This window comes from Chionomys nivalis, chromosome 4 (genome assembly GCF_950005125.1).
Source record: "Chionomys nivalis chromosome 4, mChiNiv1.1, whole genome shotgun sequence".
Classification (NCBI taxonomy): Eukaryota; Metazoa; Chordata; class Mammalia; order Rodentia; family Cricetidae; genus Chionomys; species Chionomys nivalis.
Window position 1 is genome coordinate 85,024,773 of NC_080089.1, and position 24,926 is coordinate 85,049,698.

At 43.8% G+C, this 24,926-nt stretch overlaps 1 protein-coding gene and 1 pseudogene across 8 annotated transcripts in view; both read right to left on the bottom strand.

The window, feature by feature from the left end:
- Window positions 1-9,762, bottom strand: part of Snap91 (synaptosome associated protein 91) — a 114,333-nt gene extending 104,571 nt beyond the window's left edge. For 3 of the 8 annotated variants that reach the window (XM_057768822.1, XM_057768820.1, XM_057768814.1), the window contains exons 1-2: window positions 9,238-9,397; window positions 8,389-8,548 (exon numbers count right to left, since the gene is read on the bottom strand). In XM_057768822.1, the coding sequence (XP_057624805.1) occupies window positions 8,389-8,518 (130 nt within the window). In that variant the 5' untranslated portion in view covers window positions 8,519-8,548; window positions 9,238-9,397. Of the gene's footprint in view, window positions 1-8,388; window positions 8,549-9,067; window positions 9,089-9,237; window positions 9,400-9,451; window positions 9,679-9,741 lie in introns of those variants that run through there. The other 5 variants (XM_057768818.1, XM_057768821.1, XM_057768817.1 and 2 more) reach the window with 5 other exon arrangements.
- A 13,815-nt stretch (window positions 9,763-23,577) lies between these two features.
- Window positions 23,578-24,579, bottom strand: LOC130873104 (40S ribosomal protein SA-like; annotated as a pseudogene).
- Between the last annotated feature and the right edge of the window lie 347 nt (window positions 24,580-24,926).

The following is a 24,926-nucleotide window of genomic DNA, read 5'->3' on the forward strand; positions in this document are numbered from 1 at the left end:
GTGAACTAAAACACAGTCAAGAGTGAACTGGAGGGAGGCAGACTGAGAACAAGAGCAAAGCAGGCAGGGCTCATTCCTAGTGCACAGGTGGACCACCAGGGAAAGACATCCTTCCACGCACATCCGGCTTCCTCAGAAGGTAATGAACGAATGCCCAGGACCAAAGCACAAAGAAAACCACTAGGGCAGAGCAGCCCTGAAGTGAAGGGAAGTATATGTTGAATCCGAATGACCTCCAGGTGCCATCATCTAACAGCTTCGTGGGCAACACATGCCCAGTCTTCCGGGACTAAGAAACGAAGACCCACATATATGGTGCTCAGGTTCCAGGGCTGCACCCTTAGTAAAATTAACACACACACATACACACAAAGAAGGTTCTTTAGCAAAGGGAAACAATACAATGTGTCACATTATGGCTACACTCAAGGAGGATGAGGGAAAATCTCTGGGGCCTTTGTAACCATAGCCTTTCCTGTCTCAAGCTTGTGATGAAAATTTATACCATAGACTGACACCCCAGTATCTCAGAAACTTAGGGCCATATAGCCCTGATTTCACAATTTTTCAGGTTCAGCAAAAGCCTGAGACACGCCACACACTAACACCCCAGTATAATCTGGGAAACAGTGTTATAGTAACAACATGTCTGTCATTGAACACACATACTTCAGGGTAGGGGATATGCAGACTAGCAGGCCAACTTCTGTCACCAAAGATTTACAAAACCAATTTCAGTTTTCTGAGCTTTTTAGATTTTTAGATATGGATGAAAATCAAGAACACAGGCCTGCATTAGATGAGAAAACAGAAATCAATCCAGGGTCGGACACCTGTGGGTCTTTCACGCCGCAAGCACGAACTCTATCTAGCGGACACCATGTTCTCCGGTATTCTCACTGACAGACACCTAGCAAACACAACTTCAGAAGCTAAAACTATGAAACATCTGAGAACACCATGGGTGAGGGTCAGGATCAGGCTGAACTAGACGAAAGCACGGCCTCAGGTAACAGATCCATGTAAAATAGAAGATAAAATTGGTTTGGCTAAAAATGGGAAAAATTTAAAATGGGATCCAAAAAGATGAGCAAGGAACATATGCCATCCCCAAATGAACAGATCTGAAAAACTTGAAAACTTAAAAAATTATTAAGTTATAACTGAGGGTGAATAAAAGCTTTAAGACACAGCTAAAGAGAGGAAAAATAAAGTAGACAGAATCAGAAAAATGAGGCATGCTGAATAGAAAAGTACTGGAAACTATGAAGAGTATATTTAGACTTGAAAGGATATAATGTGTACTATATCAAGTTACACTTGAAGGTCAGAGACAGAAAGAGAATGGGTGGGTATAGGGAGTAATCAATGATAATCGAAAGACTGAGAATTTTCTAGAATTGATGAGAGATGGTAATTCTCAGTTCAGGAAACCCAATACAGTTCCAAAAGGACAGACAATAGAAAGCCACATCTACACACACATGCTAGAGAAGGCCATAGCAGTTTAATATTCTTTAAAGGAATCATAAAGCGGGTAATCATTTAAAAGCAGGCGGACCAACGATTTTTAAGGAGCAGCAACAGAGGCCAATGAGTGAACTGGTATTTGCACACAGGAACTGTCATCCTAGAGTTGTTCAGACTCTCTCTCCAAGCCATGATGACAATAAAAGCTGTTTAGACCGACAGCCTTACTGAGGAAACCTCAGAAGGTTACAGTTTGAGAAAACACCAGAAAAAGAAATGATCCAATACAAAGTGGTGATGGCTACCCAAACACTGCCTCTACCAAACAAAACTACAGGAGCAGTCAAACTTGGACCACAATGGCATACAACGCAAAATCTTAAAATTTCCTAAATTTCTTTTATTACAAAAATATTACCAGATACGACCAATCTAAAGACTGAAAAATGGTACATATAGCTTCCAAACTGCAAAAAAGGGGAAAGTTAGAACTGATATAATTCAGAGGGAGCCAAGACAAGCATAGAGACCGAACAGTGGTGAAAGTGGCAGTCTCGGTACTTGTGTTAATGGCTAGCAGCAGTAGTGGTGGATAAGCAAATGCCGTCTCCCCAGATGTCCCCAGGCTTCCAATAGCTGAAGCCTTAGCCACCAAAGCCTCAACACTGATGGTTCTAGGACCTGAGAATGACAATGTATTTGTGTGTCAGAGACAGCGCTCAGGTTATCAGCTTGGCCAACCGAGTGGGTGATGGGCACACAACTGCAATGCCAATAGCTTAAGACTGAATTAAAGGCAAAGCCACAGGATATCTGAAGAGGGTAACAGATCTTTGCAGTCACTACTTCAAGAAAGTGGGCCGTAAGACATAAAGCATGGTTGACAGGCTGGCTGTCAGACGACTCCATGAAGTCCAGGTGGTTTTGTTTGCTCAGATGAAGATATTTAAAACTGGGTGTAAAACAGCTAGAATGTGAGATTAAGGATTCTGATGACAAGGAGAATAAGTCACACTTGAATGAGGGCAGTTATAGTTGAAAATAAAAGTGCTAATGAAAGGGCAGTCGTCAAGTGATCCGGCCAAAAGGTCAAACAACACCGAGCAGGTGAGGAGTTGTCCTCTGACTCTCCTGGATTGCTGGACCAGCACATTGACCAACCCTTTACAACACAGATTCACCTTCACCGTGTGTTACAGAGAACCTCGTTACACAAGGAGTCGGTGTCCTCAGGCAGGTAGGACAAAGGAGGAGACAGTAAGAAGGCAGGGGCACAAAGCCTGGACTTCAGGGTCTACATTCATCCTACTGCCCCAAGGCAAGAGTCCACGTCTTACAGGTCAGGGTATACTTGACAGCAGGGCAGAACAGTTCCCACGTGACCCACCACATTATACAATTTCCCCAAAGAAAACACAAGTAAACAGGTTTCTAGGCAAAGAAAATGGAACTTACAAGAGAAAAGAAATAAGCCTAAATATTTTAATGGTAAAAAATGTGGCTTTCCAAATGACTTAAAGTCACTATGATTCTATTTGAAGACTGTTCAAATCTGCTGGCTCAGGAGCAGAGTCACCAAAACACAGCTCTGTAGTGAACACAATGGTGGCCTTCAAGGAACACGGCCCTGTGTCACTTCTGACCTTCCTTACCAAATTACTGAAACCAAATTAAGCCCTGAAGAATACCCTAACCTATTTGAAATTAACTTAGAAGAAGGAAGTAAGATTTTAAAGGATCTTTGTGGAAAGCTAAAAAAAAGCTATAGAACCTAACATACAGACTACATCTCAAAGAAGTATTTAGCAGCCATTAAGTGAATGTTTAACTAGCAATGCACCAAAATTCCAGATTTCATTATAAAGAATTGCATGTTAATATTGCAATTAAGATTACTTTACCTACTTAATATATATGTATATATATACATATATATATATATAGCCTTCCATTTTCAACTCACTAGAAAACATAAATTAATCAGCTTTCTAAAGACTAAGAATATAATTTTGTGGTCCAACATGTGTTGAGCATGTATGAGATTCTGAGTTCAACCTCCAGCACCAACAATAAGAAGTTTTTAATTCATAAAAAATCTTGCTATTCCATTAGGTGATGAACAGCACACTGCTACCTATTACCCACAACTCCTTATTTATAATTGACTTTATTTTAAAAAAAAATAGATATCAAAATATTACACTGAAAGTAACCAGACCCAAAGTTCATACAAGTCACTGAACCAGAGTCAAGACTCTCTTCAAGTCCTCTATTTCTCTCCTAGAAGTCACCCAACTCCTCTTGTTCTCTTTCCCCCAGCCAATATGCTAGGAACAGCACAGGCCCCCTCTAGGACTTCCAACACAAATTATAGTCAAATTAAATGCTTTTCAGATGTGTGTTTCCCCCTTCTCTTCTTGACTATCCAAAAACTGATACAGACTGTTTAAAGACATCTTCACAATTGGGCTAGGTCTTCTGATATAATCTAGAAGGCACACAGTACACCCAGGTATAGGAAATAATAGAATGTTTCCAGACAATGGGAAATAGTTAAGTCAAAACAACTAGTTGATGATAATTATCCTACAGAGCCAATAATATACTTACATTGAAAATCACTCAATATACTCAATATCGTTTATATTTGATTCTAATTTTATTCACTAATCATCACATCTTTCAATATATCAAAAGAATACATTTGGTACAAATATAGTAGCCACTGTATTGGCACAGATTAAATTTCTTTCTCTTCTGATTTTTAGTCTTTTGAGACAGGGATCTGATGTAAACCTATATGGCCTTGCTATGTAGGCCAGGATGACCTTGATCTCCTGTTCCTTCCATTTCTACCTCCTAAATGCTGAAAATACAGACATCCACCACCATGCCTGGCTCAAATTGCACTTCTATAAGTCAAAATATATGTCAGGATTACTAAGCATGCAAATATATACTAACATAATTAGAGAAGACTAGTTTTGGGGACTTGGGGGGAAAGAATGATTAATAAACTTTTAGTATCTCTCAAAGAGATTCAGGACTTGAATCACTTTTCTGTGGGATAAATTCATTATCAAAACCTTTTAAGAATAATAATGAGAGAAAAGTAACATTTCTGGTAGGCCAATGGGTTTTCCTTTTGCTTTGGTGTGATGTTATAGATGAGCATGCATTTGAACTATGATTTTTTTTAACTATGATTATTGTGTATATCTGACTGATATATACAGAAATCATCCATCAGCATTAATCATTCAAATGAATCTTACACCAGAGATGCAATACATTCTGAATTTCCCCCACAGATGGTTCTTGGGACCAATTCCGTATTTCTGTTAAACCCCAGAGCAGTACTTGCTACCTACAGGACCAGTACTTGGTTAAGTACTTGGTACCTTCTAGGGTTTTCTTGCTATTTGACTTGGGCTAGCATTGAGGCTAACCATAACACAGAGGAGGATAGCACACTGCCATGTAGCATATTGGTAAGGAAACTGACGGATGCCTGTTAAGTCCTGGGCATTTTATATGCTACCAAATACACACATGAAGTTACAGAGGAAGTAAGGTGAGGCTGCACACGTCACCCCAGAAAACTACTATTGGTGAAGTCTCTGAGTGTGCAAGTGGGGCAACATGATTACTGGATGGTGGTAGGGTAGAGAATGAAACTTGTAGATCAACTGAGAAATCAAATCTAAAGAATTCTTTAGATTACTAATACTTACCATATTTTTAACATTTGGTATACAGCTACTGACTATGTGAATCTGTCTCTCCCTTCAAGAAAGGTACTGTTGCCAGAAGAAAGAAAATCTGGGCTACAGATGCAAATTAGTGGTAAAGTGCCTGCCCAGCATACACAGGGCTCTGGGTTCAAAACCTAGTTCCATATCTAAAAACAAAAGCAAAAACAAGAAACATACCCAGAAAAACCAGCCCTGAGAAACTGACTCTATTTACCCCCACATTTTACCCCAATGTTAAATTATCTCTTCAAAAATGCAAATCATATACTATTAAGCAACATTGTATAAATCACCATAATTAGCGATAATTATTTTTAGTCTCTTACTCTAAAAATACTAGTTTTTAAGCTAGCACTCTGATATCAAATATTAATTTCATGAAGTTCTAAGACCAACTAATCCAGTATTTTAGGAAATCACATAATCTTAAACTGTATTCATTATCTCCCAACTGAAACTCCAAACTAAAAAGGTGCAAATCCAACTAATAATACATTTTATTATTTTTTGCTTCAGACTACCAACCTGTTCTGATCTCTTCCCTCCTAATCATTATATAATGCTTCAAAACTAAACTTGCTTGGATGCTTCGGTGTCTACGGACAAACTTAGGTAATGCATCCACACGTCTTAATAACAAGAACAATGTACTTTCCCTCTGTCTTTTAACTACTGAGAGTGCCTACTGCTTCATAAAGAAACTTCACGAAGAATTCTGAGCATGTAACCAATTTAAATTAGCAATTTTTCACACAGTCTTTTAGCAGGAGTGTGACATCTGACTTTTCAAAGTCCACCCAAAGTCTAAGCTCAAGGGGAAGATCATTTATGTTTTTGTTTTGTTTTGTTCTTAGCGTTTCTCTGTGTAGTTTTGGAGCCTGTACCGGCACTAGCTCAGTGGACCAGGCTGGCCTCGAACTCACAAAAATCTGCCTGCCTCTGCCTCCTGAGTGCTGGGATTAATGATATGTGCCACCATACCCCGCTGATCCTTTATATTTTAATGAAAAGATAAAACAATAAAAAGAAAAAGCCACTAAACACACTCCTCAGAGGTGGTTCAGTTTTGAACCCAACAGAATTAAGAATGTCTCAGGTAGAAAGATTATAATGTATATGTGAGTTGTGAAGTTCACACACAACCACAAAAGCAAGGTCGGCGTTTTGGAGACCAGTTAGGCTAAGCATTCCTCCCCTTTCCCAACAGAGCAGATTACCAACCACAGATGGCAGGTAATGCACTACTTAAAAGCAGTCCAGGTTTGTTATCCCAGCTGAAAAGCTCAGTAGCCAGCACAAGAAAGTGTGACACATAATTCTCCTTTTAATTCAAAGTCAGTTCCTAGTTCTGGTTATTTCTTTTAACTTGGAATCTCCTACCATGATCCATGTCTTCTAAGGCACTCCATTCATTAACATATGCTGGGGTATTGGAAATACCCTACTTTCAAACCCGTCAAGCGATGTTTCCAGATCCATAGGATAAAGGTAACTAATTAGATTTGGGAGATAATGATGTCTTCCTGAAATGATCAAACCCGAGAATGCTCTCTGACATCCATCAATATGCTGATCTATTATAAGAGTGGCAAACCCATCACCTACTCAGTTTTTTATCATGAGCTCTTTCTAGGTTGACATGACCACTAAGATGTGAGTCAGTGTTCCAGAGTTGGGAAACTGATGGAAAGACGGCTAAATGATTCAGCATGCTGCAGCAAAATGAGCTGGTCATGAATTTATAATTTCTGCCCCTGTGAGGTGTCCTGGTCCTGGTAGCCTCTCTTACCCAGTATTCTATGTATAACATAAGATCCTGTAATCAATAGATTTTGTTAAACATTGCCTCAGGGAAGGAGTAATAATGTCTTCCCCTCAGACAAACTTCTAGATAGAAAATTCGTCAGTGCTACCTGGCAGCTCTGACAATGCCCATTTGTGAGCTTCCTCAAACTTTGCTCATGCAAAGGATGGAGCTGGGACTGGCGGTAGGGGTGGTGGTGCCATTTTCTCAGCAACACAAGAGGCAGAAGTATTGAAGTAAGAAAAATAAAATGCAAAATATAAACATAAGACCCCAAAACAACAGACAAAAAAAAAGAGGTCAAGGGAGTGAGATGGGAAAATAAGCATGGGCAAATATTTTTTGTGCCAATGCTGACCTTTAGCAGTGAACATCAGGAAAGGACAGAAGACTCTAGGCAGGTCAGACAGACAGACAGAAACTGCAGGATACTAATTGGGGTAGCTTTGGGGATACCTCACTGCCCAAAGCTTTCTAAATGTCACTATTCACCCTTCAGCAGCAAAAGATTTACTATACTACCTGAATGAAAGCTTCAGAAATACACAGATTCCCAAACCAGAATAAAGCTTTCTCCACCCACTGACCACGGGGAATTACTATACATAAAGCGTTTTTCATCTAGAATTGTACCGCCTCTAACTTGGAGAGTACATCCATTTTGTGACCTAAACAATTATCCCACCCAACATTTTTCTGAGAATAGGACGAAGGAATATGCCAAGATGTTTGGGATGAAATCGCCATTATCTGTGAAGTGGGAGCTGCTCATCCAATAGCCTGGATTTATTCCAGTTCGGATCAGTGTAGTGACATATCACACACACACACACGCACACACACACACACACACACACACACACATTCACACACAGATCCTCAGCAGCAGCACAGGAAAAAGAAGAATTTTACAACTATCCAAAATGCACTTAAGAAATTATAGTGACAAGTGTGGCCATCCATGAACCCATCTCTCTTTTATTTTTCCCTTAACCTACAGAGAGTGGAGAAAAACAAAAGATGATTCAAAAGACATAATCCAAATGTACATTTTTATGAAGAGGGGTGTGTGTGTGTGTGTGTGTGTGTGTGTGTAGGGTGCACGTGCGCGTGCGTGTGTTTCCTCCTCCTCTAGGACCTTGGAGGTCATCAGAAGGAAAAAACGGCTTGATAGACAAGGTCTCAGGGCCTACCCTAGGGGACATCTTCAAGGCCAGGGAAGAGACAAGCTCAAGAGCAACCCGCTGGGCAGCCGGTTCCCAAGCCTTCAGGCAGTATGACAGAGAGCCAAGACCACGCTGCGGGCCTTTGAGGCCCCTATGCCACGCGCACGTTCCACTTATATAAAAGGATGCTTACAGTCCAGGTGCTTCTTCTTGGGGCCCATCACCTCATGAGTGGTGGCTTTGCAGACGGCTCTCGCTACAGCAGAGCCAGTCACGCTGTACTGAGCGGCGGCGATCCGATCCGTGAGCGTTTGGCCCGACATCTTCACCGGCCGCGTTTACCGCCTCCTCTTCTGCAGGAAATTAAGAGGAGACGGTCCCGCTTTCACCCGCACTGCCTGGGCTGGAGCACCCCGGCCTTGCCTGCTCCCGCCGCACGGCGGCTCTCTCCTCCGCCGACCCCGCCCTGGCACCGCCTCTCGGGACCAGCTACGCGCCAAGCCCTGCTGCTGGTCCATCGTGGTCCAGCGCTGTCAAGCACCCGCAAGGCAGTCCTAGCATCGTGCCACTGTCCCGCTTCCCCACACCCCGAAGCGGCCGCCACCTTTCGGCCTCGCTCTGTCAATCAGCGCTGCCCGCGCAACCCTATCCCGTGGTGCGGGACCCGGTGCGCTTCGGGGTTACTCTGGACGCCGCGCCCAAGAGCGCGCACCTCTCGCTACCGGGGGGCCGCAGCATGTTCCCCTCCCCCCCTTCCCACGGCAGCCCGCAGGGCCGCGGCCACCTCCCTTCTGTCCAAGGGCTGAGGCGGCTCGTCCTCCCTCTCTCCCCATCCCCGTAGCAGGGCCGCCCAGAGCCGAGACGCGCCTCACCCTTCTCCGCTGGGAGCTCAGAGAGCCGACAGCCCAGGCCCCGCCCGGTCGCTAGCGCGCCACCGAGCTGTCACCCGGCTGCCTCTGCCCTTCTCCGCGCCCGGGGATTATCCCTCGGATCCCCCGGTCCCGGCGCAGGGGAGGGAACCTGCTTGGCCCAGCGTACTCACCCCGCCCCGAGAGCACCGCAGCCCGGACGCCGCGCGGGGTGGCTGGTTGCAGCCGCGCGCCTCCCCAGAGTCCCCGGGCCGCGATGCTCGCAGCCCCGGCCGGGTCCCTGGCTCAGCTCCGCGGTCCCCGCGCCCGTACCCTCCCGCAGCCGCCTCCGCCAGCGCCGCCGCGTCTCTCTAGCGCTCGGCGCTGCGTCCCCATCCCCGCCCCCACCTCAGCTGGAGCGCCTGCGACGAGTCAGGTGACGGCGGCCGACGAACCCGGGCCAGCTCTCTGCAGAGCGCCGGCGGCCCCCTCCCCGCCGCTCCCGCTCGCCGCCCCCTCGGAGCCGCGGCTTTAAACGCGAGTGGGGAGGGGGGAGACGCACGCGAGCGTCCCCGGCCCGCGACTGCGGAGGGGAGGGTGGGACGGCAGGGGCGCCGCCGCTCCGCAGCTCGCCTCCTCGTGCGCGCCCCACACCCCCGCGCGTCCCCGTGTGGACCCCGTGCACGCGCCGCGCACACCTGCGGGACAGCTGCGAGAGGCGCCCGGATCGCCGCGGGCGTGGGCCTGGGGAGAGAGGGCTGTGAAGGCCGAGACAAGGGCGGCCGCGGCGTGTGCTGCCCACAGAGCCCAGCCCCTTCTCCCTACAAGCGCGTCTGTGACCAGCTGGCCGGTCAATGGCAGCCCAGGCCCAGATGGGCAGGGAGATTTGAAATGTCAGATTCTGTGGCCGGGCGACCGTTACCTGCGCGCCCTCAGCTCCTTGCTCCTGCTCAACTTGTCTCAGTTCCAGCAGGGAGCAGAGTGGGCAGGTAATTCTAGCAGCTTTATTCTTAAAGCAATACTGTGGTATGTGGGAGTGGCAAGTAAGTAGCAAAGGCATTAGCAGAATCCCAGATTACGCTCGACTGGAATCATTTGCACTCTTAAAATGTAGTTTCTGCCCTTTAAATATGTTGGAGCATCTTATGTCATTTGAATGTCGAGTGTTGTTTGCGTGGGATTGGACTCGCTTAATAATTTCATGGGTTGACATTTGCAGAGGTCATTATCTTAACCTATTCTTTTAAATTCCCAAAGTGAAGGTCAGAATTTCCCTTAAGAATTCTCCAGCCATGTTTCTGGCTTTATGCAGGTGACCTCTGTTCAGCCCCCAAGGGGTATATGCCTACTTATACACATCAGAGTTCAGCCCTGTAGTGTTTTTTCCCTTGGTCCGGGTTCAATACACAGCTGCAAAGTCCTCCTGCAGGGACTGATTCCAGCAGCTCCTTGTGACTAAAGAAAGCCCAAGATCACTGCCATGAAGTTCCCTATACTAGTACCATATGACCCCACAGTCTCAAACTAGATATTTACCCCAAAGAAATAAAAACACAGCTTTATCTGTAAATCTTTACTTGAAATTTGTAGTAGCTTTATACAATGGCCTCAAACTGGAAAAAAACCAGTCTATTGGTAAATAGCTAGAGAAAACACGGCATATCCATACAACAGAATACTACTTAGCAATAACAAGACAGGAATGAACAGTGTGGACGAATCTCAAATATACTATGCTTCATGAAAGTGGCTCAATCATTGGAAATATTATTTACTGTTTTGATCCGTTTATGTAACAGACTAAGAAAGATGTAATTGCAAGCCAGAAAATATATCAGGGGCCAAGGGTCAGGAAAGGGGACTGACTTCAAAGGGCCAGAAAGAAACTTTCTAAGAGTAGTGGAGACGTTTTGTATCATGACTAAGGTAGTTATTACCCAATTGTATGAACCTGAAAACTTTAATTGGTGAATTTTGTCGCACAAATGAGAGCCTAGAAGATCTGATAAGGAGCTGGAGCAACCATATGGATATTGCCTAAGGTAGCCTTTATAGTAGGGATGTTAACAGGAAGACACATTGCGTAACATTAAACTCATCAACAGTCAATTCCGCATCCAGACATCTAGGAACAGAGCTTCAAACAGGATGATACAAAGTGGGAACTGATAAAAGGAGCAACAGTAAATCCACAATTACAGCTGACATTAGCATGTTCTTATATATTTACAATTGCTAGGGTAAGTATACAGCAAGCGATTGAGGGTATGCACGATTCAAAATAACCCCAACTTACTTCAACTGTCATATAATATAAAACATTTTATCTAGCAACAGTGGGACATATTCTTTTAAATGCATGTAGAATACTCTCTAGAATAGATAATATTGTATAGTATAAAGTTAGGTTCAATATATTCCATAGATTTATAGTCAAACAAATTGTGAATTTTTTTTTTAACCACAGTGGATTCAAAGTCATTAACAGGTAGAAATCTGAAAAATCACTAAATTAGACTCTCAAAGTACCTGTAGGTCTAATTTTCTCATAAAAAAAACATTTAAAATTACTTTGAATTAAATGGTAATAAAATAAATATAACATTTCAAAATGTATGGTCTGTAGAAAAAGCACTGACTACAAGAAAATGTATAGTATTAAAATGCTTATATTAGGAATGAAGCTGGACATTGTGTAGATTAGATGGTCTCAGCTCACTTTCTGATTTGAAAACCCACCCACTCACACCAATCCATGAGCTCAAAAGCTCACCAATCCCTGAGCTTGAAATTCCACCAGTTCCTGGGCTTGCTCCAACCTCAGGACTTGAAATCCCACCAGTCCCCACCCTGGAGTTCCCCTACCCCCAGGAAGCCCTATATGAGCCTGCCTCCTGCTCGGTTTCCTGCTGCTTCTTTCCCTAGCAGAGGCAGCCACCATCTTGTGTGAGGTTTGTTGTGCAGTGTGACTTTGTGGTATCTCTTGACTCCCAACTACCAGGATACCTTTTCCTCAGAGCTGCAACACTTCCACTGGGGAAACCCTTCCCCTCAGAGCTCTAACACTTTTACATGGTGGTGTATGCCTCTAATCCCAGTGACTGAGGCAGGAGAAATGCAACAAATTTGAAACCAGCCTGGGCTACATTGTAAATATCAGGTCGGTCTTACTTATGTAGCAAGACCCTATCTAAAATAAACAAGCAAAATAAGTAACAAAAAAAAGAGGAAAAAAGAATTAACTGTTAAGCATCAATCTAAAGAAAAAGAAAAAAAATAAATTCATGTTGTGTGACAAAACTTTTCCTGGGGAGATGAACACACTTGTCTAGTCACTTCAGATGTAAAACCCATGACTTCCCAAAGTACAGATATCACCAAAGAGTTTTATTGGGGTTACTGTTGCAGTTTGAATAAAAATGGTCCCAATAGGCTCATGTATTTGAATGCTTAGTTATTAGAGAGTGCCACTATTTGAAAATGATCGGTGATGTGGCCTTGTTGTAGGAAGTGTGTCTGTCACTGGGCAGTTTCTCTATGTATCTGTCTCTGTGCCTATGATCAGGTTGTCATTTTTAGCTACTGCTCCAGATCTGAATGCATGCTGCCTTGCTCCCTGCCATGCTGACAATGTACTAAACCTCTGAAACTGTAAGCCAGTACCCAATTAAATGCTTTCTAATAGTTGCCTTGGTCATGGCATCTCTTCACAGCAATAGAACATTTGCTCGGTTACTTATAAGAATATGGGTAAGAGGTTACTTACAGTAGCAGAAATGACCCAAACAGAACTGCATCACGAAGACTCACCCCAGCATGGGTGACAGTCCACAGAGATGGGAAACCTGAAAAATCCATCAGCTATAGAAGTATCATATACATATTAATAAATTGTGTACAGCCGGGTGGTAGTGGCGCACGCCTTTAATCCCAGCACTCGGGAGACAGAGGCAGGCGGATCTCTGTGAGTTCGAGACCAGCCTGGTCTACAAGAGCTAGTTCCGGGACAGGCACCAAAGTTACAGAGAAACCCTGTCTCGAAAAACCAAAAATAAAATAAAATAAAAATAAATAAATTGTGTACAAAGTAGGATCAGTATTTGAAATACAGGTTTTGTGAGGATAGTCTCACAGAACTTTGAAAACAGTATTATGTTTGAAGGGACCAGCATTCAGCACATAACACTCCAAGACAAAGTTCTAAGCACAAAGGAGATTTATTTACCCCTGAGAGACGAAGACAGAAATAGAGGATAATGGAGAAGAGGAAGGGCACAAGAGAGAGGGTGAAGGGGTGTTGGGGACTGCAGACTTTCAGACCCTGAATTTTCTGTGATCCGTTGCCTGCTGAAGTAAACAACTTGTTTTCCTATGCTTGCATCTGCTCTGAGCACGAGACAATCATGAGTTCCTGATGGTAGTGGAGAGGTTTCTGGTGGGCTTGCAGCTGAAAAGTCCTGAGAGCTAGGGCATGGCCATTAGCCAAGGAGAGCCCTATAAAAGCTGCCCTGGAATACAATAAAAGGGGCATTCTTGTTTCAAGGGGGAATTATTGTTTCAAAAATGACCCCCCCCCGTGTGTGTGTGTGTGTGTGTGTGTGTTTCAATCTCCAGTCCCTTGCTCTACTCACAAATCGTCCCATGGTAGACAGGTGGTATGCTACAGGTGGACTGTATAGGTGGAGGCCCCAGCGAGATTGGGAACTAGGGATCCCTGAAAGATTGCCCTTGGGAATAGTGAGGGTGAATTGAAGATGGCTATGTGTCTATGTGTTTTTTACTCCCCAGGCACTTGCCTGATAGCCATTCTGAGTGGTGCAGGCACCTCAGGAGGCACCACAGAGATGGGGAAATAGGAACACTCTGAGGGATGCCCTTTAGAAGACTGGCCATCAAGGAAGTAATAAAGGAAAGGCAAGAGGGTGAATTGAAGGATGAGGGTGGATTTTTTTCAAGTCCACTCTGATAGTAAGCATAAGAAAAATAAGCCACGTAAAGATGGGATGTGCAGAGAGAATCTGGGTTATGAATATTATTGTGCTTTTTTTTTGACTGGAGAAAGACATTTGATTCTGGGGACTGCTAAGAAAGGTATCTTGATTTCAAAACATGGGTCTAAGGATTTGTTGCTTTCGAAAAGAGGTTCTGTTTTTACTTCCACAGAAGATGAGAACCTGTGGAATCATTCTAGATTGATATGGTTTGATGGACCGAGACCCCCCCAAAAGGTTGCTGTGGACACCCCAAAAATACTTTGCCCAATAAAAAGCAGGTAGCAGTTTGGAGAGAAGTATGGCCAAATTCCCTAAATGATTGTTTACTGAAGGTTGTGGGGTCAGGGAGCAGCTTGGGGAGGCTGTTGGGCTTGTACGATCAGAGATGACCAACAAGTACAATGGGCCCTGGTCAGGAATCCACTGGTGCTGATGCCAGTGGGCCTGGGTAGTCCCATATGGCCGTACTTCCTTTCCATTGATTGGGCTATGGGACAGCCAGCCATTCCCACTAATTGGGGACACAATAACGTTTACTGGTATGTGGAACTTATCTGGCAGTTTGTATTTTCAGACCGTTGGCTGTGCAGGATTCTTCCTTGTTTAATGGCACAGCAAAATGGAATGAATACCTTGTAGTTCAACCTGAGTCAAAATAAGACTTCTCACGCAGCTGTCTGTAACTAATCATACCTTGAATGCTCAAGTTAAGCAGCTGTTGAGTGAATGAGATTTCTGCCGCTGTGGCCCAGGTTCTGGGCTTGGTCCCTGTCCCAGTGAGTCAGTTGGTGCGGGGACGTCCCTGCTGAGACTTTGGGATCACCGCGGTGGCCACTATTGTCACTGCTGCAGTCTCCGAGACAGCCGGAATTGCCACCAGTCAGATGACTGCTGTGGCTAGCACTGTTGATCCCCCTAGTCAGACAGGTTGCCACTGCCTTAGAGATCTAAAATTCCCAAAATGAGCATGTTCACTAGGGCATCTTCAAACATATTGCTATCATATTTGTGCTATGCCCATGCCAGTCCAGAACCTTGGTCTAATTATATGAAAATGATGGGGCTGTTGGGTACTGCAGACCCTCAGACCCTGAATTTTCTATGAACCCTTGCCTGCCGGAGTAAAAAACTTGTTTTCCTATGCTTGCAGCTGCTCTGAGCACAAGACCATCATGAGTGCCTGATGGCAGGGGAGTGGTTTCTGGTGGGCTTGTAGCTGAAAAGTCCCAAGAGCTAGGGAATGGCCATTCGTCAAGGAGAGCCCTATATAAGCTGCCCACAATAAAAGGGGCATTCTTGTTTCAAGGATGATCCGTGTCTCTGTCTGTCTGTGTGTGTTTCAATCTCTAGCCCCTTGCCTGACTTGCAAACCATCCCGTGGTAGACAGGCGAACTGTACAAAGGAAGAAGGGATATTTGTCCCAGGGGGACAAAAGATTGCCTCTGGATAGAGAGGAGACAGAATGTAGCACGACTGATAAAAATCCAGAGACAGAATCTGGGGTTCAACTTGAAGGTCAGAAAAGCAATACAGTCAGCCACTGGCTCTTACCTCGACCTCAGTCAGAAATGGTGATCCTGCCTCCAGGAAGCTGAGAATGAGACTGTGTGTGAGAGCTGTCTCCTCCTGTTTTATATTTCTCTCTAGTGCTGAGAGAAAACCACTACCGCCTGGTTTCTATGGCAAACTAGTGTGGTTCCTGGGATTACAGATGTATGTCACCACTGCCTGGTCTATAAGGCTGATAGTGTGTCTGTTTTACTCTCTGATCTTCAGAGCTTTATTTATTAAAACACAATGAAATGTCACTACAACAGACATGGCCCATAAGCAAAACTGCAGTTTATAAATGGAGAAGGGGATGAGGTGTTTAATTTTGATTGGGCATATTTATTAGAGGAACCAAAGGAGGCTTTTGATTGTTGAACGTTAATACTTTGATAGCTGGACCTTGGTGGGCAGCCTCAGAAGGAGGAAGTGGCCAAATAAGAGAATAGACCTTGGTGGCTAGGTTTAGGAATGTAATCTAATGGTTTTTTAGCAAGGGAGACAAAATCAGGGAGAAGGGCCTGCAGAGCCATGTTTGCCATACTTGGGCTGGCAATATTTCTAATAGCAAATATTAATAAATATCATAATCTTACATTGAGAAGTCCACCCATGAATATGTTCTATATTAAAGAATAAAGAAAATTAACTAAAACAAAGAAATGAATTGAGTAAAAAATAATTCGTTGTCAACATGTTTTCTCTGAATAAAAATATTCAATAAATCTTAAGCAAGAATGAGAATATATTTGATATTTTTACGAGTTAAAAATCCTTGGGTCTTTCTTGGTAGTTATAAATGAGGGTAAGCACAATAGACACCACAATTTTAATGTGTATATATACATTTTTATTGAGAAAATATATTTATACATATATGCTACTATACAGAGTTTGTTTCTGTCTCTGACTTAATACAACTTCTCTTTTGAGTAGCAGATTGAATATAGGAAACCTAAAGTATTAATAATCATGAGTGAAGGATGGGGATGCCACTCAACTGGCAGAGTGCTTGCCTAGTGTGGCACTAGACCTGAGTTCAGTTCACAGTACTGCATAGACCAGGGCTTACAGTCTCTGTTGACACAGGTGGGAACGTCATTAAGATCATTGTCTGTTTATATGATACGACAAATATACAGGAAATAAAGAGCAATAAAGTTGTAGGCCTGATTTGCTCAGGCACAACCTGAGCTGAAGCTGGGACATTCGTATCTTTCCACCAGAAGTATACCATTCTTTTTATATATATATTTATTTATTATGTATGCAATATTCTGTTTGTGTGTATGACTGCAGGCCAGAAGAGGGCACCAGACCCCATTACAGGTGGTTGTGAGCCACCATGTGGTTGCTGGGAATTGAACTCAGGACCTTTGAAAGAGCAGGCAATGCCCTTAACCTCTGAGCCGTCTCTCCAGCCCCGAAGTATACCATTCTTAAATAACACTGTAGGGTGATTTCATGCCAGAGATGCTTTTCTGTCCCAGTAGAATAAAGCATGGGATGAAAAATAATTGCTGTGTATCTAATTCCACACACAAACAAGACATCTCACCTAGACACAGAAGAAATCAAGAACAAAACACACATTCTGTCATGCACAGAGGAAACTACTGTTTCTTTTTTATAAGATGACAAATGAAAGAGACCATAAAACATGAGCATTGTAGCGTGGCAAGAAAAATTGTATGTTCCGTAGAATATCAGTAAGGTTGGAGATTCACACAACTAAATTGCCCTATGGAAGTGTAACCCTTTATCCATAAAACCATTCAAGTTAGTTAAGAAGAAAGGTAATGAAATGCTGTGCTCCAAGCCAAGACAAACATGTTTATTGTTCAATAAATTCATTGCTCATTCAAATTCAAGTTCATCGCTCAAAATTCAGGTGCGAAATGGACTCCCCCTAGGGAGTAGCATATTCAAAGTACTGTGTACATTTTATAGGCACATAGCATGAAACAAATAAATAGAATATTTTCATTTTGATTCCCCATTTTAAATCTAGTATGAGTGTCTTGTATGTGTTGTAACAAGCTTTGAGGGTTAAAACAGCATTTTAATTCTGTCTCACAGTTCTGAGAGCTAACAAGATTTTGTCGATTTTCTCTTTTGAACTCTTTCATGTCATTGCCATCAAGTGGCAGTTGGAGCTGCATTCCACAGAGTTCTCTGTTGCGCTGTCCTTAATGGATCACGTGTCCCCACGTCTGACAGCTGGAAGGCTGATGGGTGAGAGCCCAGCTGGAGACACCGACACCGGACATGTCAATGAGATTGGCTGGTCTTAGAGGAGTAGTCTAGCGTGGTGGTTACACATCCCCAGGCTAAAGGTCTCAAAAAGCATAGGTGGAAACTGGAGAGTTTCTTGTGGCCTGACCACCTAGCATTAGTATGACGTATTGATCAAAAGCAAGGTAGAATGACTGGAGAGATGTTATTGCCATTCAAGCTTAAAGCTCTATGTTTAAATCCCTAGTACTCATATAAAGACCCAGGTCTGGCAGTGTCTGTAACCCCAGCACTGGTGGGGACAGGGTAGAGTAAGAACATGGAAGGGATTTCAAGGGACATATGAATGCCTCCAGTTGGCCATCCTGTATATCTAGGTTTAGTGAGCTGTCTTGTCTCAAAAAATAAGGTGGAGAATGACTGAGGAAGGTACCTGATGTCTATCTCCAATCTCCACCTGCTTCATACATACATGTATAGGCAACACATGCACACATGTGTGTGCAAACACACGGGGGAAGAGACAGAGACAGAGGAGAGGAGAGAAGAGAGATGGAAAGACAGATCGACAGACACAGAGAGAGAGAAGAAAGAGAGAGAGAGAGAGAGAGAGAGAGAGAGAGAGAGAGAGAGGGGGGAGAGAGGGAGAGGGAGAGAGAGAGAGAGGGGAGAGAGGGAGAGAGAGAGAAAGAGGAGAGAGGGAGAACAAGGTAGAGATAGCCCAGATTCAAGGAAGAGTTGAGAAGGGATTTTACTATTCCTGGGTGACCAAGTACTATGGTGACATAAAAAATTGACCTTTGTGATACCAGTACCCTAAGAGACATGAGTTAGTGAGTCACATAAGATTCATTGAGAACCATCCCAAAATTATCATCCTCTGCAAAAGTATTTGGACTGAAATAACACATTGGATTGTGCCCATCAGTTATAATATTGTCTTTCACACAAAAAACTTCTATAATATTTTACATCTAGCTGTCCACAATTCTCCAATCTTTCTTAAATCTTCTCATTAGTCCCGTCTTTTCATACAGGAGGAAATTTAAGGCTGAGTTGAAGTGCTTCCCCATCTTGCATAGTGAGAAGATCGCAGAGCCATCCCAAACCCAGCTGTTCAGCTGGATCTACTGTCCATTACTCAGCACCACTGCAGCTAAAAAAGGAGTTACAGTAGCAATATAGCTCCCATATCCTCATAAAACTAATTATTCAGTAAGAAAAGATCCATTTTTAAAGTTATGAGTGAATGTAGCTGATCTCTTAGGCTGTACGATCATCAATCCACACCCCTGACATTGGTCCTTAGGTGCTGTGCAGCTTCAGGCGAGTTCTGCAGCCTTTTCTGTGGAATGGGTGTGGTCATAACATTTGCCTCAAAGGACCATAGATAGTGTCAAATTATAATATGCCTACAGGGGCTAAAGATGACTCGGTGGTTAAGAGTACTGGCTGCTCTTCCATAGTACCAAGGGTTCATCCACATGACATCATACAATGGTCTATAACTCTAGTCCCAGGGGACCTGACACTCTCCTCTGGCATCTGTGGGTACCAGGCATACACATGGTGCACAGACACATGCAGGTAAATACCCACATACATAAGATAAATAAAATATTTTCAGGATAAAATGCCTACAGAGCCTGTGTGATTATTAGTACACTGTCAGTAATTGTTGATGAGCTAGTTTGCTTTATTGTCTTGGTAAATGTTTTATTTTATTCTGAGCTCTGAGTTTATACAGTTCTCTAGTTGATATAATGTTCTGCTAGGGTTATTTCTAAGCTGAAATACAAACTAAGAATTTTCATCGTACTTGAGCAGTGAGATGAGGTTTATTTTAGCAATATTGTGAAGAGGCCTGAGTTCCCAATATTCTCAGGAACCTAGAAGAAAACACATAGTTTATGAAAGTCCCCGTGCACAGCAACAGAAGTCCCTGTGCACAGCAATGGAAGTATCCATGCACAGCAATGGAAGTCCCTGTGCACAGCAATGGAAGTCCCTGTGCACAGCAATGGAAGTCCCCGTGCACAGCAATGGAAGTCCCTGTGCACAGCAATGGAAGTCCCTGTGCACAGCATTGGAAGTCCCCGTGCACAGCAATGCTGCTGTAAGTAAACAGGGAGCTTACTTTCCTTTTCAAATTTGAAGAGATATTGGGAAGGACATGTGTTGCAAGGAGACCACTTGTTTGTTTCCCAGCCACCTGGCAGCTCAGAACCAAAATAATCACACAGAAACTATATTATTTAAAACACTGCTAGCTTCTTATTGGCTAACTCTTACATATTACTCTAACCCATCTCTCTTAATCTGTGTATTTGCCATGTGGCTGTGGTTTACTGGGTAAAGTTCCATCTGGCATCTGTTTCCGGCAGGTGCTCCATGGCTTCTCTCTCACTCCTCCTTCTTTCTCCCAGCATTCAGTTTAGTTTTCCCCACCTACCTCTATTCCCTGCGCAGGCCCAAGACAGTTTCTTTATTAACCCATAGTACTCACAGCATACAGAGAGGAATCCCACATCAGACATTTTCAAAGAAGATGCTTTTCTGACTCAAGACAATATGACCCTGCCAGTATAAGAACTCCAGGCAAGAGCAGGTGAGAGCTCACGCACATTCCACTGGGTGTCTTATGAGGAGTTCCTCTTGTTTGCTCATTTCCTTTGTTTTTTGCTATTTATGTGGCTGTGGTATAATTGACAGTCTGCACTGCTTCAGAGGAATGATCTTGACCTCTCTGAATAGCTATAGAGAAAGTGCATGTATTTATCATTGCACATCTCCAGAACACCACAGCTGAGTGTGAGAAGAGCTCACTTCCTCAATTTGTGTCACTAGAATACACGTTACTGGTCAGCTCAAGAAGCTCTCATGCAAGAACCCTCCCCTCCCCCGTATGTATGTATATGTATGAATTCATTCACGTATTTCTTGTCACACTGTTGCTAAATTTCTTCCCTGGGAAAGATGTAAAAAGTGTCTACCCCTTCTCCTAAGGTCCATAAGACCAAGGTACGAGTCCACCAAAGTTCTCGCTGGGAAACAAACGAGTTTACTAGGTTTACTTACAAAGCAATGCATGTGAGGGATTTTGACCAAGAGCATGGATGAGCTTACAGCAACCACACTGGAAGATCTCCACCCACCAAAGATGATGACTCTACCACAGTTGCATAGATGGAGCCCCCTCTAGTCCTTTCCTACCTGTGTGCTCTAGCCCCTCCCTGAGACCACATGAAATTGGGTAGAAAACATACAACTGGTTCAGAAGAATGTCTAGATACTCAAGTGAGGGTCTTGTGACCCTCCTTTCTCCTACTGAGTTGTGTCCAAAAGTCCACAAATCCAGCTATGATGATAGGTTGCAAGTGGGCACAGCTGAGATGACAAAGATGACATTAGTTTTGTTGGGAGAATAGTCCTGTTCTGTCTGTCTGTTTGTCTGTCTGTCTCTGTACTGTATCTGTTTCTTTCTTACATTTTTACAACAAACTGTTTCCTTTTGTCTAGTGAAAAGAAAATTAAGGAGAAATGGAAAGTTTAAGTTGTTTGATGTTCTATACAACGAAATGAGCATGGAATACAATGTTGCTGCTTAAACTAATTTTGGCTGGAACAAGGGCGGCTCTAACTCTTTCCAAAGTATAATGCACTTAACAATATTGAATTTCTCTTTTATTTGCCTTGGGTATTTTCTTTTGTCCAAAAACTTAAGCTTCAGACATTCAGGAGTCCTGTTAAGGACAGAGCATTGTTGTGCGAGCTTCAAAAAATTAGCAGACTCTGTGTGTATGGTTTATTCAAATGTTTATTCCAGCCACATATTAGAAAGTCTCCAAGTTAGCCCCTCCCAAGGCACAATGAAACAAAATATGAATTTTCTTGCTTTTAAAATGTTGGTTTTGAGAGCTACTCTCTCAGCTAAGGATCACATTGTCATTTTAAAGTAGGAAAATAGGTTAAAATAATAGTGCCAGTGATCTTCCCAAGAGAAACAAAAAAGAGCAAGTTGGCTGTTGAGCTTTTCAAAATTTAGCTGTTTGTTGACTCGACTAGTGAGTGTCTGTCTTCAGAGCCTAAAACTGCATTGATTGTATTTTCATGGTGAATGACTCAAAGTGAATATAACGTAAGATGTTCCCTGGCATGATCTGTGCCTCTGCATTAGATGCTTACAGTTAGATTGCTCTTAATAGAGATTTGCATTCAATGTAAAGACTCAGTGCCCTTAATGAATGGATCATCCCTTCCATCTGGTAGATACAAAGAGACAGCCAATTTGTTTCCTTTATTACTGACTTTATCCTGCAGTCCCTGTCAGGTTGTTCACTCAGATTCAGCTGATAAGACAGAATGAACATGACACTGCAAGAAAACCCTAGTTTCCAATCCATGGCCAAAAATAATGAAGTATTGCTCGAACAAGTAAATTGATTAGTTTTTTATAAATATTTGCTTTTCATTTTCTGTGTATTTACATGTGCACTATCTGCAAGAAGTGCACATAGAGGCCAGAAGAGGGCATTGGATCTCCTGAAACTGGAGTTAGAGGCATTTGTGAGCCACCATGTGGGTGCTAGGAACTGAACGCTGGTCCTCTAGCAAGATCAATCTGTGTGCTTAACCACTGAACCATCTTTCCAAACTTGAAAAATGTAGTGTTAATGCAAGAAATTTCCTAACGATGTCAAAGGATCTCGTGTGACTAGCTCACCAAGTTTTGAATATATTCATGTACCGCTACTAGAAATACTGCTGTCTGTACTTCTGACATTCTGGAGAGAGCTTCAGTCCTTAGCCAGATGGTAGCTGGTGAGAAACTTTCCTTGGTATCTGCTTGATTTATTGCTGCTCTCTGTCCTTTGTCCTTGGATTTATTATTGATAGTCATCATAGCACGGTCCCTGGTAAGGAGCTATAGCCCATTCTGAACTGTGTATATAAATATTCTTTGGCTTTTTTCCAACTGTAATTGGTCTATGTGGTTGATTCTGTCTGCGACCTGTTTCAGATGCGCAGGCTCTTGCCTGTAAGCTTTTAATGATGATTACATCTGCAAAAGTACACCATCTTTCAGAGGCTGGAATCTTCCCAGAGCCTTGCCACTTACTGGGTATCAGTAACTCATGACACCATCTCTTGTGTTTCTCCCTTGCTGTAGTTGTCTGAACTTCAACTGGCCACTATGGAGGTCTCCACGTGGTCACCCTCAGCTGCTGTAGCTTAGTTGCTGCATGCTGCGTTTATGGGCAATCATTTTAATGAAGGGAAATTGGCCAGTTGAGAGATTGACTCACTGCCAGAGAGTTCTCAGAGGCAGGAAGTGAGTGACACCAGTAAGCTCTGAGTGTCACCAACACCTGGAAAGTTGGGCACAGTCCTCTGGAACACATACCTCATCATATCTAGACGTTGCCAGTTTCCGTAAGGCCTCTTTGACACAGTAAGCAACAGTATCTATTGGTACACTGTACTGTGGCTTTAGTCCTATGAAGTGTACAAAAGTCCTGATTAGGTAGGGCTAATGGGGGCTGCCAGACAGGATTCTCTGAAGTCGGAACACTGGAGATGTGCTCCTTCCAACAGATTTTATCCAAGGTGGGATTTTTCAGAAGACAGCAATCAGCAGAATTATTTGGGAAATAAAATAATCTGAGTTTCCTTTATAATACTAGAGATCTCTTGGGCTAGTGCAATTTCTTACACTTGTGGAAGTTTATTGTAACACATCTGTATTTTTTTTTTTTGACAGCTTGTAGGAACTTTATTTTCCTTCCACCTTTTTTCCCTTTGCTCAGGTGTCTGCAGAGGAGCTCAGGACCACTCAGTGGTGGCTCCAACCCACTCGGTGGCCTGCGCTGTGGGAGCTGCTGACCAATCCTCAGTGGTTGGCTGGGCACTCCAGTCTTCAGTAGGGAACTGCTGGATGGGCACCGAGGGCACCTGCACCCCCTCAGACCAGTCAGCCACCTCTGGCTGAGCAGCAGTGAACTCAGGAGCTGGTGCAGTCCATTCGCCCTGAAACTCCTCCTTGGTCACAGCCTTCTCAGCAGCAGCCTGTTCTTCCTTCTCAATCTCTGGGTCTCTGTAGAAGTAAAGATCAGGCATAACCTCCCATGAGTGCTCACGGGAGATAGTGCCACGCATGCGGAATACTTCCCGGGCCAGCATCCACCACATCAGGCCCACTGAGTGAGCTCCCTTGTTGTTGCATGGGATGGCGATGTCCACGTAGCGCAGAGGTGAGTCTGTGTTACACAGGGCAATGGTGGGCAGGTTCACGTAAGACGCCTCTGTGAGGGGCTGGTTGTCAGCCCTAGGATCGGTCACCACTAGAAGCTGTGGCTCCCTGAAGGCTGCCTGGATCTGGTTAGTGAAGGTCCCTGGGGTGAAACGGCCAGCAATCGGAGTGGCTCCAGTGGCGGCAGCAAACTTCAGCACGGCTCGCTGCCCAGTGTTCCTGGAGGAGATGGACGCTGACATCAGCAGGGTTCTCGATGGCAACAATAGCCCGAGCTGCAAGCAGCAGCTTCTCCCAGGTCCTCTTCAGGTTGATGATGTAGATGCCATCACTTTTCCTTTTGTAGATGTACTGCTCCATCTGAAAGTCGAGGTTGGTGCCACCTAAGTGGGTGCCTGCAGCGAGGAATTTGAGGACATCCTCCTCCTTCATCTGCAGGACATCAAGGGCTCCGGACATCGTGTAAGTTTCCCTTTAAGTTACATCGGGAACCAAGAACAACGCCGTATGGACCTGTCCCGGGGCAGCGAGGAAAGGGACATCTGTATTTTTATAATGAACAAGTTCAGGCGGCTTAGGCTACTTTAACTGTTTCTAAAAGCATGTACTCTGGCACTTAGGTTCATCTTCAGAAAGATGGGGAAAGAAGGGAGGGCACACAGACCACAGCTTACCTCTGGGTTCAAGGTACAGGCACCCGAGCCTGAACTGCACATATAAAGATAACATTCAGTGAGCCAGAAAATGCTTGGTGCTCACTGTTGTGGCAAGCAGAGACTCATACAGGCAACAAGGGGCCGGGCAAGTCTGCCCAGGAGAAGCAGAGCCTAGTTAGCAGAGAAGGTGGGGGTTAGA